Genomic DNA, 16,392 nt, shown 5'->3' on the forward strand with positions numbered 1-16,392 from the left:
TTTCTGTTACCACCTTTTAAAATTCAAGCTATTGAATTTCTCCGATTTTTCTCCATGATTAACCGGAACAGTTACAGTTTGGTTCACAACATTACTTGGCATTCCAGCCACAGTCTGAGCCACAACGGAGCTTGGCCTTTGAGCCACATTAGAACCCACAGCCTGATTTCTAGCGGGAACATTTTGGGTCACATCCATGTTGTTCGATTCGGTTGCTATTTCTGAAAACAAACCAAATATTAGTTACAAGAAACCAAAATTCAATTAAACTAAAAATCAACTCTTGTTTTCCGAATTCACAAACTGTCTTAAGCTTGTAGGAAAACAAGTCGCTAGTGGATGAAACCAGTTGTATAAGTTTTATTCAATTACAATAGCCAACTATTGAAATTAATAACCACAAGGCAAACGATTTCAATTTATCAAAAAAATTTCGTTTTAGAATTTTCCAACGGTTGAAAAAAATGTTTGGCAACACAAAATCAGAAATATAAGTTAACAAAACACAAATTGCAGCAGGTTTTAAACCGAGGCCTGTGCGTACACAGTTTCCTTAAGACAGTTTCGCCCCCTCACCGTAGGTGCTGGACGTTCAGTTCGAGCGGCTGTCTCCCAAGATACACCGGTAATAAGCAGAATCCAAGCACCGCGGTCCTAATCCGGTGAACTGATCTAGCATCCGAACAATATCACCAAAAAAATAAGACCTTACTGGATAAGGAATGCAGAAAAGAAGAAACTGTGTATGCGGGAATGTAGGTGAGATTTTCGAGTGTGTTAGATTATTGGAGAATGAGCCTTTTTATAGGCATACTGCCCATTAATATTGTGACAATTGGGAGTCCATTGGAGTTTTTCAGTTTAGAAACTCAAAAGTCATTAGAAAAAGCAAAAAAAAATTGGCAAAACGTGGGCTCACAGATGGGGCCATTTTTCCCTTGTTCAGTCCGACATTCGTGTGCGCAGGTCACGCCCGAACCCAAGTTCAAGGTCCGAAGGCCATTTCAGTTCGTGATTTGCACCCCCCTGCTCGCGCACGTGGAGAGAGCCTCTATACTACACATGATTACACATCTCCAAAGTATAGTCATATATAAAGTGGTTTAAGTTTCCTTGGTTTTCCTATGTGGGATAAATGCATTTTTTCCCACAAAATCAACTTCCAATGACCAACTTTGAGTTTCAATTTCTCATTCACCCGAACTTTATTTTTGGCAAATAAATACATGAAATCGATGTTCTCGTAGAGGAGAACACATATCAACTTTGATATTTCACAGTGGACCAATGGGTCCATCGAAAATTGTGCCAAAAGTGAGCCGCTCACTCAATTTTTCCAACAATTTTCACCGCCCTGTTCGATTTAGATTAAAATCAAAATTTAGTAGATTTTTTAAAAAAAGTTGATGGAATATATTGTGGAAAAGTTGTGAATTTTATGATATAAATAATTAAGATTAGTTGTTGAGTTTAACTTTAATATAAATATAATTTTTAAACTGAATCAGACATTGACTATACATGGGTCAATCTAGTGAAGGTACAAGTCAGTATTAATTAATGATTTATTAAATTTTGTTTTTTTGGTCACTGTATAGAATCAAATCTGAGAAAAAGGCGAATTGGAACCGACCAATGCTAAATTCAATTTAATAATTTTACTACTGTACCATAAAAAAAATTTGTTTGAACATCTTATGCCGAATTTTTAATAAATTCAACTCCAATTACTTGACGTTGACTCCTAACATCACATAACATGCCGATTTGGCCCAGGCAGAGGATACACTCTAATTTTGTCTTTTTCTGAGTTGTCGAGTAGGAAAAGAGTGACGCTAATGATTTTAAACATCAATTTAGATGATACTTATATGAAATTAAATGATAAAATTTATTTAAATATAAAATCACATAATTTATTTGATTGAACCTATAAAATTTAGCTATCGAAATTGATGTTCTGCGCTACTGATATCATTTAGTTTTTAACATGCCTTTGTTTGAGTTTGCCAGTAATTAATTGTCTTCTTGTACAGTTGTACATAGATGAGGTCCAAAAAATTATTTATTGGAAAATGAAAGCCCACACCTACGCACCAACACTCCCCTGCCTAACATCGACCTGTACTGATCATGGAAACTCACGTGTCTCTCGTGGACAGGATGTGCGTTTTCGCGTGGCTGAATATTTAAATGGTTTGTTTTAAAATAATATTACTCACAATGGTGACTATCGATAATCATCTTACGTAACACACATGTGATGATTTGTTATTTAATTTACAGAGGCAATAAAGAATTCTCACATTAATACATTAAATAACAAACTGTTACATGTTTATAACATAAAGCAATTAACGGTAGTCCTCACTATAAATATTATTATTCCTTATTTTGTGAATAAATATTGACATGTATTTTTCTTTTTTTAAATAAGTAGTATACATCCTATCTCATTTCCCTTTTAATTTCTTTTATTCAAGACATTGAGAATGATCTATTGAGCACAAATGTTCACCTTATATTAAATATCAATGATGCTTCGTATAAATTTATGGATAGATTATGTCACTGGTGTTAACATAAGATGAGCATTGATACTCATCATATCATTTCTTTTTAAAATATAGTACATTGACAAGTGTATTTTACACCTTTATATAAATTTTTAAATTTACTTATTCGATTATTTTGATGGATTACTGTTATATTAGTATATAGATATTGATATATTGTGTTTGAAGGTTAAATCCCAAATTGGAGGTGATTTTTGAAATGGCAAGAGTTGAGGCTTGGGCATGAGAAGACGTGACTAATATCAATAAGAGAAAAATCGTATAAATCAAGGTGGTTGGAAGTAGTAGCGAAAATGTGAAGGGATGAATCAAACATTGGAAGGTTGCAGAAGCAGAATGCAATAGTAAGGAAACTAGAACTTAAAATCAAGTATAAAATGTCCCATGGTAAATAATATTCATTTGAAGATAATTGAATTTCGAGTTCAATGTAAAAAATAGATCGCAATTTGAAATTGTGGATCAAAAGTTATGTGCATTAGAATTAAGGGACACGAGCTACAAGTTTGATCCACAACTCCAAGTTCCAATATTTTTTTGAGTCTAATTCAACTATCTTTCCACTTGATATTATTTTGTCATGCAAAGATCCTTGTACCAAATTTTATGTTTTAATTTCCTTCAAATTTTATACATGTAGGTGCAGCGTTTAGCTTTTTTCGACCTTCTGGTGTTTGATCCGCCATTTCACATCTTTATTACTACTTTCAACCCCTTTATCCAAATTTCTACTTCAATGCCTCAACCATTTTCCTCGTGGCCAAGTCCCGATATTCAAATATTCAATCTTTTGGTCCTTTTAATTGACAAACTTCATTCATTTTGCAACAATCACCTCCGAGTTGTGATTTAATATAAGTATAATGCTACTCAAATAGAGACTTTTGACGGGATTTGTTGACACTAAGTATTTGTATATTTTTTTAACTGTCCAATAAACAAATGACACGTGTTCCCCTATTAAAAATTATGTCATTGAATCTGTTTAAATAGCAGCACTGTAAATATAAACACAATGCATACACTAATATCTAGGAACATAAATAAAGTGTAAAACACAATTATCATGCACTATAGTTTGATACTCGACAACACAACATTAATAAAATGCAACGACGTTGAACAGTCTACCCACGCAATCTCACTTCATTTTTTTAAGCTAAAAAAACATTTCACACGTCTTTATACTTAAACACTAACTTATTTTTTACAAAAAATACAAAATTTGATGTATTCTGAGCCACCTCACTAGGTGACGTTTATTGAGATTATTTAAATACGAGTGAAAGGTGAGATTGATCCATATAGACAACATACTGTACCAATCTTCCATAAATAATATAATATTGAGTATAAGAAAATATTTGTAGTGTACGTTAACATTTTTCTTTTGTTTGATATTGACGTTAGACAATCCTCTAGAAATTATTGTTTAAATGGAATCTTTGACTTATACGCAGAAAGTTGCATAAGAAAAACAAAGAAAAAAGTACAGTAAATTACGGCACCATTCACGATTTTAAGTTTATGTATTATGAGTTTGAGGATACTCAAATAAGCTTGGAGCAACTCACTCTCCTTGTCACTTAAAGGGGAAAATAAGAGAGGAGGGTTTGTTGGAAACCCATCGTCTTCGACTCCATACTGATCGGGTCGATCGAAATTCGAGAACAAAATTTATGAGTTTGAGGAATGCATCTTTGGATAATGAAGTTTCAACAAACGTACAACTGAGTCATTAATTTTTAATATTTAGCTATTAGATCACCCAATTTTAATTTACATCCAACTGTGGCCAATCTATAATTCTATCTATTATCATAATGCCACACAACATCCATACATCACCCTCGTTGAAACACACTTTAAAAAAATGCTAAGAGAAAAGAATGCATATTTTTGGCTCATTAAACAACATACTTCGAGAGAGAAAATATTGCCGCTGGATTCCATCATTCATATACGTCACCATACTCCACTAGTTGAACGTTCACATTAGCACATCACTTTGATCAATGACGATAGATGAAGTGATCATAATTGCACGTAAGTAAAAAATGAGTGACTCGACTGCTCAAAATTAAAGATGGGTGACTTGTTTGCACGTTAATTGAAAATTTAGTAATCGGTAATACTGTAAACCCATGCTAAACTATCGACACTTGCCTACTCTCAAGTTACATTGAATTTACGACATTTGACTACTCTAATATTATATTTAATCACCTAATTTATAAATTTAAGTTATTAGAGAAAATCGCTATTCATATATATGTCATTTAAATGTTGTGTTCAACCATATTTACATAAATAATAATATTTATCACTATGATGATGAAACATCGATGATGTGGTAGTCTAAGTGAAATGATGTGATTATATAGTTCAATTTTATGAGAGAAAGGAGAATGATACGTGACCTCAAGAGAGAGAGAAATGCGAAGAATAATACTTGTCAAATCATCGATTTCCTAAAATTACGATGATAAATATCATTTCTCAATTTCCATCTCTATCCACAATATGGGTTTTTGTCGTTGGTCCCCGATTTGGCATGGCATGCTAAAAAGTTGAAAGTGATTTCTATCCATATTTTCAAGGTAAACAAATTATAATTTATTGTTGCTTTTATGTAATTTACCTAACCTTGCGTCCAACTACCACCATTCACAACATCACGCACGAGCGAACCTACCACCAACCAATGTTCCCCATCATCACCACTCATATGTGATGCTTAGTATATACAATTTCGCTAATCGAATTTTTTTTGACAGAGAGGTGACCTACTTTCACAATGGCTATGTCCACTTTTTTTGAATTTTTTTATTCACATAGAACCCATAGCATGTTAGAGGATGTTAACCATTCGGACAAAAAAATTTGGGCAAAGCAGTAAACTTCTATTATGCCCTTGTTTGAGTTCCATTTTGAGGGATAGAATGAATTTTTGAATAGTGTATTGATGTGAAATGTCTGGTTAAAAAATAAGGAAAAATTTTAGATTTGTGTGTAATATTAATTTTATGGGATTATATATCTCCTTGTCTTAAAAAAGAACAAAAAAAGGTATCGAAAAAAATTAAATGTTAAAGAAAATCCACTTGAATTCTATAGGCTATCACATACCAAACTAAAAAATATATAAAACTAATAGACATAAAATTTTTAAAAAAATTGAATTAAAAAAAATAAAAATAAAAAATACAAACAGAACCTGAACACACAGTTTTTCTTATGAGAACAGCCCCTGTTTTAGTAGCTAATTTATTTTCTTTTTTAGTTCCTATTTGCCTTAAATATTTAAAATTATTTTTTTCGAATTTATTTTCACTCTTAACATTTTAATGAGATCAACAAATTTTATCTACTTTTAAATCACACATTTCATTAATATTAATCAAAATCTATTAAAATTTCGATTTTTAGTCAACTAAATAGGAACACAATAATTTAAAACGAGATAGTTTAGGAACATAACATTTACAAAAATAATAATGACATTTGAATCAATGTGGACCTCTTTAGGTCCCCGTAAAACATGATCAAATCTTCATTTGCCTATTTAATTCCGGATTCTGAACGGTTTAGGATCCTCAGGAAATGTCTTTACCTCGAACCACCTAACTTAAAGCCACAGAACATAAAGCTGGTTTAATTATTCTTAGATATTTTCCTTTATATTACCAACACTTTTTCATTTAACCCAACTTGCTCTGATTGCTGGAAGCAACTAAAGAACAGTTGCCACACTGAATTGAATAATAATAATAATAATAATAATAATAATAATAAATTCTACAAGGCTGGAATAATATAATTAACTGTTAGACAAAAATTATGTATATATATTTTAAAGATTTTGATAAAAACGTGTAATTGAAAAGTTATGAATTTCATGAAATGTGAAATTAAAATTAATTGTACTCTAACCAAACATGGATAAAAAGAGAGGTAAATGGAAGAGAAAAATACCTAGGTTCGTCAAATGTTAAGCTTTAGTTTAATCTCAATTTTAAAAAAAATTTGTTATCACTTAAATATTTAAGATTCATATTTCATGTCAAATTTTTAACCATATATATCTCATTAATTTTATCAAAATTTATTAAAATTTTAATTTTTAACAAAATCGATCACAAGATAATAAAAATTTACCACTTTTGACAGCCAAAGCAAGTGGTCTCCAGCCTGGCACAGAAATTATCACGATTTCGAACTCACGGGTGTTAGGCGTTGAACATGTGTAGTTTCCATGCTAGAGACAAATACAGATAATAATAAATTGCTTTTTGAATAAAATTTTGCACCACTTGATAATTACTTTAAATCGTGTTTGGCTTCTGTTAATTTTCATTTTATTATATTTTATCTTTTTTTTTATTATTTTAAATCACATAAATTTCTATAAAATAATATTATACGTAAATTAAATTTTTATTTTCTATTTTTTTAGCCTCTCATTTAAAAAAAAAAAAAACACTATTTCACCAATATTTATTTCTACAAAATGGGGCAAACCGGGGGCTAAATTTTGCTTCGATTGTATTAAAAGCTTCAAAGGTCCACCGCTATACTATCATCTCTTATCTCCTCAACTACCTCCATCAACCGCGAGATGGAAGCGACGCCGCTGCTTGATCGGAGCTCCGACAACAAGGTACAGGTCATCGGAGAGAACGGTGACTACCTGCCGATAAGGGGTCTTAGTGCATGGTGGAGTGTTTTCTGCATAGAGACAGTGAAGCTATGGAGAATAGGCGGCCCGATAGTGTTTCAAGTTCTTTGTCAGTATGGAACTTACTCCGTCACCAACATGTTTGTTGGCCATCTTGGAGATATCGAACTCTCTGCCTTTTCCATCACTCTTTCCGTTATCTGCACCTTCTCTTTTGGCCTCCTGGTTAGCCCCTTCACACCACCGCCACCGCCACCGCCACCACCGCCTATTATATCTCAATTTTGGTTTTAAATAAAAAAATTACGAATAATTTATTTATCATTGACGAATGTCCGTCTACATACTTAATAATTTTTTACATTAAATGCACGAAATCTGGGTGGTTCATTTTCTATCATTATATTAGTCTTTGGATTGGGTAGCATAATAGTCAGATTTATCGCTCCAGCTAGCTAGACATGTTGCTAGAAAAATGATTGTTGGCAATGAATTTGAAATAAATTCCGTAACTGTGTTGGCAGATACATTATGAAACTTTAATGCCATTTAGCCCCACTTGGTTTGCTATCCCAGTTCAAGCAGCTTTAATTAAATGACTCATTTAATTTTACTTTTCCTTTAGCCTTATCTTCTAGCACTACTTAGACTGGATTGCAACCTCAATGGCTACATAGCATTACTCTTCTTGAAAACTGATCTTCTTTAAGATACAAGTCTGAAAGGATTTTGTATAAATTCCTTGTAATTGTGTATTCTGTTTTATTTAAGATACGTACAAGTCTAACTAATTAGTCTAGTTCATCCTAAATAATCTTGAAGCCGAAGATCTGATTAAAAAAACGTTTCAAACCCCTTAAATGAAACAATTCAAGTTTTCTGAATTTGTTCTTGTGATATAGACAATACATTTCGTAGGATTCAAGACTACTACTACCAATTTACTGTTTACACATTATGTAGGATCCACAATTTATAATCACTTAGATCTAATTTAATCACTCCCGAGTATGGTTAAACAGCGATCTAATATGACTTCACAAATGGCACCTTATTTTGCTATGTCTAGTTCGGTATGGGGAGTGCCCTTGAGACGCTATGCGGTCAGGCATTTGGTGCTGGACAAATTCACATGCTTGGTATTTACATGCAACGCTCGATAGTGATCCTAACCATCACTTGTGTCGTCCTGTTGCCACTATACTTGTTTGCGACCCCAATTCTGAAGCTACTTGGACAGGAGGATGATATAGCAAATCTTGCAGGGGTATATACGCTTCAGGTTATCCCTCAATTATTTTCCCTTGCCATCAGTTTCCCGGCTCAGAAGTTTCTTCAAGCCCAGAGTAAAGTTGCCGCTCTTGCGTGGATATCATTTTCTGTATTGGCTGCACAAGTTTTTCTATGTTGGCTTTTTATTCAAGCATTTGGCTGGGGAGGAGCTGGTGCGGCTGCAGCATTGGACCTTGCGAGTTGGCTTATGGCCTTAGCACAATTTGGTTATGTGGTTGGTTGGTGCAAGGATGGTTGGAAGGGATTCTCATGGTTCGCATTTAGGGATTTATGGGCCTTCGTGAGACTCTCCCTTGAATCTGCCGTCATGCTATGCCTCGAGGTCTGGTATATGATGAGCATCGTTGTACTTGCTGGACATCTTGGCAATGCCGTAACTGCAGTTGGTTCCCTTTCTATTTGGTGAGCTTAAATCATATTTTACATCCTTCTATTTATCGTAGTGATTTAAAAATTGGGGATTTCATATTTCGTGATCTTTGTAAAATGAGCTATCAATTTAAGTTATTCATCACTTTGATAGCGTATTTATCATTAATAATTCAAGGCATATAAATCTACGAGATCTATCATTGTTATTTGACGAGTCACTTGAATTTGTACTAATCATTTACCATTTCATCTTTTGTGAAATTGTAATCTTATGTATTCCAAGCCTTATCTTTTGTATTCTCATTTTGTTTTAACATGCTAATATTTTCTTTTGGTCAGCACGAGCATTAATGGGTGGGAATCCATGGCATTCATGGGAGTTAATGCCGCTATAAGGTAAAAGGCCAAATGACGCTTATCGATACTTTTTTTTTTACTTTGTTTTAAATAAGCTAGATTATAACTTGAATTGAATACAGTCGTCTTCTAGTAATTTCCATCCATTGCTCTGTGCATCTATATTGCCAGCAGACAGATACATTTTTCACTTAAGAACAATTTCTTCAAAAAAACATTGTGCCCGGAAAATGTTGTATGTCCAAATGAATGGAACCTTATGGAAAATCGAATTCAGCGTGCTCAATGAAAATTCATTAATATTTCTTGGTCCTAATTGATTGAAGTATCCAGGCAGGTTAGAGGACTTTTTGTGTTTATCACGTTCATATGGTCAAATGATATTCGTTAGTGAATAGCTCTGCTTTTAGAATGTAACACTAGTTTGATAAGTGATTAGATAGCATGAACTGCGATTTAAGGTTATCTTCTAACACAAATTCAAGTCAAATGCTCCTCATAATAAATTGCTGGAGGGTTCATAAGTTTAAGATCGTTCTATTGTTTATCGGGTTGCCATATGGGTTAATGTTTTATTTTTTTATTACTATTATTTTTTTATTAAATTACTAGCCATATCAATTTCATGGTTCCGATCTTTTATGTTCCAGTGTTCGTGTCTCAAATGAGCTTGGCTTAGGACGTCCAAGAGCAACCAAATATTGTGTCTATGTCACAGTCTTTCAGTCACTCCTGATTGGGATTATTTGCATGATTATCGTCCTCGCTACAAGAAATTATTTAGGTCTTATTTATACAAATAGCGAGAATTTGATACGTGCAGTTGCTCACCTTTCGGGCCTTCTTGGAATTACAATGCTTCTCAATAGTGTCCAACCCGTGATATCAGGTACTGGTTATTCGATTTAAGTATTTGTCTATGCAAATCAAATGGCGTGTTCATCATGTTTCCTCGCTCTTCTGGCTTAATTATGCAGGTGTTGCCATTGGAGGTGGGTGGCAAGCTCTAGTGGCTTACATCAATTTGGGTTGTTACTACATTTTTGGTCTTCCCCTCGGATATGTTCTTGGCTATGTCGGTAATTTTGGAGTGATGGTAAGTAAATTTTTACTTGAACCTCCATATTATGCGAATTTGCATTTTAAACGATTCTGGATATAATTAGAACAAGATAATAGTGGCCCGATTCTATAAAAGCATAACTTTTCCTCCGAATCCAGCCTGCCATCAATCATAAACTAACAGCCGGAACACCCCTTCATCCAAAAAAAAAAAAAAAAATCTTATCTAGTCTCCTACGTCAAATTTCAACTTCATTTATATTTGAATTCTTTTTTGAGGAAAATGCTGGAGTAACTGAAAATTTTTTACTGAAGGGATGACACTCTCTCACATGCTGTTGGTCCCACATAAATTAAAAAAATAATTTCCACCCCTGTTCTGTCATGGCCTCTGTCGGGCCATTTGTTAGTGTAGCAAAGTCCAATGATTTAGTTTTCTTTATAGGGACTCTGGGGTGGCATGATAGCCGGAGTAGGTTTGCAGACGCTGTTGCTCTTACTGGTACTGTACAAAACCAACTGGAACACGGAGGTTCGTATTAATGGTTCCTCTACATTGCTCATTTGTAGGATGTGTACGGATTTTAAGTGGCTTTTTGTAACGTGTTGGATAATTTTCTTTTTTATAAGGTAAAAAAGGTCACTCAACCTTGCTGTTTGGATAAACTTCTCTCATTTCCAATCGATTAAAAATTGTTTTAAAACTTAGAAGTAATACTTTTAAACTTAACCAAAAAAACTCCTAATACATCAAGTAAATGTTTCTTTTACTTGTGGATGACGATGTTTAAATTTGTATGTGCGCACCCCTGGCATGATTTTCCGTTATAGGAAGATTTCTTTCATGGGTTATTTTGCAATTCTTAGTTTCGTAGTTCCATTTTGATCAATGTATTATCTTACCAACTACAAATTGCAGGTTGAGCAAACATCAGAGCGTATGCGAAAGTGGGGAGGGCAAGACGTAATTGACAAATCACATACTGACCAACTTCCTTCAAAAAATGGAATTCCTTAATTGCATGCTTGGTCGCATCATTGGATATGATATGACCGTATAATAAATAAAGATTTTTTTACTCCAACACAACGATGCTTGATGTTTTAAGAGATTGGTTGCTCGTATGTTTAAATTTCGTTATTGCAATTTGTGCTCATTAGCCTGTGTTTCATTTTCGATTATTTTAAGAAAGGCGATTTTTTTTTTGGCAAGCAAAAGTGGTGATTAAATGAATAAAATAAATGTGGGTGACAGATTAATAATGTCTTAATGGCATCTATCCACCAATTTCATTGTCCATAACTTGGTCAAAACGCCGATTGGCTATCAAGTATGATGCACGGGAATAAAATCTGCATTGAAACTTTGCTAATGCATAATAGTGCAATGGCAAGGGTGAAAATGATATTTAACCCGCATGAATGATGGCTTGTTAAGTTAAAACGTTTGAATTGTGGCACTCGATTCGAAGTATAGGATTTTACGGAAAATCTAATTAGCATTAAGACAAAACAGGGACTTATTGTTAAACTAAGGTCAGGATTCATCTGTTGGTTAATGAAAAATGTAATTTGTGCACTTATTTGAGTCATATTACTAAATTTTTATGTCGTCAAATTATTAATTTTTTTTTAACTTGGATTAATTTTTTTTTTTTTTTTGTCTTTAATGATGAATTCGTTTGAAGCAATTGGTAAGGAAGAAGAACTTAAGTGCAATATTTTAAAAGAATGGAGGGCTTGAAGAAAAATATAAATTCAATGGGCCTAATTTTTGGACTTATAGTTGGATTCAAATTCCTAATTCAACATTACGAAGTGGGCTGGAATTTGACTTCAAACCGGTTGGCTGGGAATTAATAATACTTACACACACAGAAACGGAAAGAGAGGGAGACGGAAATTGGGCTGGAAACTGGAGAAGAATTGGAATTTGTTTTGCAGTCAAACATTGATACAAAAACAAGGGCTTCCTGCCGGATTGATATTAATATATATAGACCGCTGCCTTTAGAAAAAAGGAGAGACAGAAACTGAGGGAGAAGAGGGCTGCTGGCTGCTGAATTATTTATATATACATACATAGGCGGCTGGAATTGGATGTACAGCGCACGCATAAAGAAACCGGGAGAGAGACGCCAACATTGAGGAAAGAAAAGGATAGATATACGTGACTTGCGGCGGAAGTGATTAAAATAAACACACAAAAAGCAAAGGGCTGCCAGGTTTTGGACACAGAAACACACAAGAATTTGGTTGCCGCGGAATTTCCTAGGAGGAAAAATCATAGATACATTCATACAATATTGCGACTGCTTTGAAAAAGGAATAGCCCAAGTGAAAAATATAGCCGTTATGAGGTTCGCACAAGAGAGAGAAAATTAAATATATTTGCTTAGTGTGATAGATAACGGTTATATTTTTTATTTTTTTGGTCAAAAAATGAAAAACAAACGGGCTGTAGAAGTCTAGAAAAATTGTGGAATTAATCACGTTTGGTTAAATTTTAGTGATGTCTTTCCACCTTGATTTGTTTAATTCTAACATTGTGTTAGGCTAATTCTTATCGTGTATTGGATGGAGATGAAAAACGTTTATTATTTATTTTTAATTCAAGACATGTAGTTTAGTTGAATTATTGAAATTTTTTATTAATATTGCATGCTTAGTTTTATTATTTGATTCCTTGATCACCAATTTAATATATGACTGTTTGTTGTAGTGTTGAAAGGCTCACAATAGGTTGAGAACACTGCCTGATTAAATGTGCAATAAATTTTAGGAACAATATTTATTACGTGTGCAATTTTTGAGATAAATATGAAATTGAATGCATTCTATTCATTTGAATTCGAACTAGAAGTAGATTCGAGTCATCACTATGATAGATTTAATTTGTATTGAAAAAGAAATTTAATTACAATAGAATTATCAATTGTTAATAATGCCAGAACGAAACTCGCTACATAATTGAAAATTGAAATAGATAATAATTGGTGGATTCGTAATCCAATACACTCATCCCATCAAACTTGAATTTTACAAATTTTAGTAAATTAATTTAGAATAACTAAATATCACTATTTACTTTGAATCTAATTAAGAATTAGTACATTCTATTAAATTTTATTCCTTGTGTAACGATACAAGTTACTCATCACGTATTACTTATCAACGATCTTGTACACTTGTAAGTTTCCCACGAACAGATAATTTGTTGTTGCAATTAAATGCGAAAATTCAAATTCACAAGAACCTTTTTGTTTTTTCACATGTTTTATTTTGCAAGAATCAAGTACTTCAACGATTTATGGGATGATAGTTAAGAGTATAACGGGCTGATCTGTCCTAGCCCAAAAAGAAAATCTACCATAGAAACAGGTCCAAGTAAAGCCCAATATGTGCCAATCATCGGCCATGACATTGATTTAAGATTTATTAGGCCTATATACAGCACTTGAACGATATCTATTCTTCCGGCCTAAGACTCCAACCTCGACCCGGCATGCATGGCGGCCCAAGGTTCAATCCCAGTTATATGTATATCTAAAGGTTGAACCCCAACCTTGAGGGCCTTACCGCCCCGCTCCTAAAGCTTTGTGAGGGAGGTAAATCAAGATGTGCCCCAACAGATCAGGGAACAAGAGCTGCTTGTACACTGCGCTTACAAAGAGTCCAATTTTATATTTCAGGAATCGAACACTCACATTGCGACTGCCAGCAAAGCGTGAGATAATCTCACTCCTATCCTTTGCACTACTAGGCTATACCCCCGGGAGCCAGTTATATGTATATCTTTTCAGATTAATAGATGGTAACTTTCTAATGTTGGCATGAAGTTCTTAAATGACTGAATGGACGGTTATACGATGAGAATGACCTCACTCCTGTCCTTTCCACTACTAAACTATGTCCCGGGAGGCCAGTCAGATGTATATCTTTTCAGATTAATAGATGGTAACTTTCTAATGTTGGCATGACGTTCTTAAATGACTGAACGGACGGTTATACGATGAGAATGACCAAAATTTAGACGTCAACATTGTAAATGATATAATACGATAATGGACTCTTCACGGATTAATTCTATATTTCATTTAAAATCTACGGTATATTTTAATAACGATTTTTTATTATACTTCAAGACCACTTCTTCCACATTAGGAATTTATTTTACTGCTTCCTCTCTTCACAAAATATTAATAGTATAAGTTCGTATTTCAAATTATCCGAGTTATATAAAACCAAATGTTTATGAAGGGGAAATTGGCTCAAACGGTTCCAAATCTTTGCTCATTTTTCATTTTTGCCCCCAAATCTTTATTTTGACATTTACATCCCAAACCAGTGCCATTAGGTGCGTAGTTGTCATTTCGGATAGATTTCGTTCGAAAGAGCCGTCAATAATGCGCGTGGATGTGGACTACGCTTCTCTTAAGGATAAATTGTGTTTTGTAGTTCCAATTCCAACGAAAGTAGCAATTACGTAATGCCTAGAAAATCCATCATATCACTGTATCCATTTATTTAAGTCACAAAGAGATCCAAGTGACATCAAATAGAATTTTATTTAAGTTGGCACTGAAACTAGCGAGAACCAAACAAGATTATTAAATTTATTTCGCATAAGCATCGAGGCTTCGACCATTGTATTTAACATTTCGTCGATTCTTCAATTCACAACATGCATTTCGAAGTACGATGCGAGTCCTTAAAAGCAATGCTTAAAGCTCCTCCCTGACAATGAAGAATCGTAGTTTTAAAAATGCAAAAAGTTGGGATTTGATTGGTGAATCAATTCGAAAAACCATCTTTGCATTGTCATTGTCATCCGATTTTACGAGTCATAAGACATGCTTGTGAGTACTAGGAGATAGTGTCAAGAATCTTTTCTTGAGTTTAGAGATTTATAGTCCGAAATTGAATCCCAAAATGAGAAATTAGAAGAAAAAATGCTGGAACTCCCGGGATTGGCTCCCGGGGCCGAGGTGGCGTGGCATCGACCCTTATTTTGAATTCGACGGGCCCCATGTGATGCAAGATCGAGAGTCGAGGTGTTGCCACCTCGCCCTGGAGCCAAACCCGAGATTTAATCCCGGGCTCTGAAGCTTCTATGAAATTAGAAGGACGACAACTTATTACCGTTAACGAGGGCCCACTGTGGATCTGATCTATGTTTTAGCATTACATTAGCTAAATGGATTGTGAAGTCCGCCTCGTAGAATCAAATTGAGTAACATTATTTGTCATTATTATGAACATAATCATGTGTAGATGATACTAAATGATATGTTCGATTAATATGAGTTTAATGTCATGTTAATCGACAATGATAGATCAATGATTAGAAATAACATTATTTTTTTTCAAAATTTTCAGCGATATAAGAGTCCACCCATCATCCTTTCATTGATAAAAATTCGAACTCATTGTTGGAATGCGGAAGTAGAATTAATCAGAAATTAAAATTTCTTTAATTCAAAAACAAGATCGTTTAGATGTTCACGTGTATGTTATAACAAGAATTAAAGGATTTGAATATTTTACCCAAATTCGATGATCCACCTTTGAATTGATTCTGAACCACGAACTTTCGTCTCTTTCAATTGCAAGAATCTTGGTGCTTCAAACCTTCAAGCCTTCTATGGTATTCTCCAACGAAAAAACTACACCGGCGTGTGGGCACCTTCTTTTAATTAATCAAGAAACTAATTCTTGAAATTGGAAATCAAGAAATAAAATATTTCTCTCTCTAAATTTGAATTCTATGGAATTATAATTGTTGTAGTTGTTTTTTTTTTTTTCCATTCATCTAGTCTCTATTTATAGAGAAAAAGATGGTACAATCCTGGTACAATTACAATTCCACATTCAAATAGGATTCCTAATTAAAACTCAAGAGGAGTTCTAATTTAAGTCCAATTCCAATTAGTTTACATTAATTATATGTGTAGTCCTAGAACTTCAATTACAATTACAATTAAGTTTATAACTTTCATAGTAATTACAATTAAGTACAAAACTTTATTGTAATTATAATTAAGCTCAAAACTA

The 16,392-nt window shown here is 33.7% G+C and overlaps 1 protein-coding gene across 1 annotated transcript; it reads left to right on the forward strand.

Annotated features, from left to right (window-relative positions):
* The first annotated feature begins 7,080 nt into the window (after window positions 1–7,080).
* On the forward strand, window positions 7,081–11,520 carry LOC111402981 (protein DETOXIFICATION 35-like). The gene is made up of 7 exons (XM_023031316.1): window positions 7,081–7,479; window positions 8,324–8,949; window positions 9,259–9,315; window positions 9,927–10,165; window positions 10,254–10,372; window positions 10,784–10,870; window positions 11,258–11,520. Exons 1-7 carry the CDS (start codon window positions 7,195–7,197, stop codon window positions 11,354–11,356), a joined length of 1,512 nt encoding a protein of 503 aa, XP_022887084.1. The 5' UTR covers window positions 7,081–7,194; the 3' UTR covers window positions 11,357–11,520.
* The last annotated feature ends 4,872 nt before the right edge of the window (window positions 11,521–16,392 follow it).

Source organism: Olea europaea, chromosome 11, assembly GCF_002742605.1.
Source record: "Olea europaea var. sylvestris chromosome 11, O_europaea_v1, whole genome shotgun sequence".
Lineage (NCBI taxonomy): Eukaryota > Viridiplantae > Streptophyta > Magnoliopsida > Lamiales > Oleaceae > Olea > Olea europaea.

What these genes read in the sequence shown, in the direction of transcription:
- LOC111402981 (XM_023031316.1), top strand. Translation starts at nt 7,195, where the DNA reads ATGGAAGCGACGCCGCTGCTTGATCGGAGCTCCGACAACAAGGTACAG. An exon ending in CCTTCTCTTTTGGCCTCCTG is followed by an intron (nt 7,480 to 8,323) that starts GTTAGCCCCTTC and finishes TGCTATGTCTAG; the next exon opens with TTCGGTATGGGGAGTGCCCT. An exon ending in GGAGTTAATGCCGCTATAAG is followed by an intron (nt 9,316 to 9,926) that starts GTAAAAGGCCAA and finishes TTTATGTTCCAG; the next exon opens with TGTTCGTGTCTCAAATGAGC.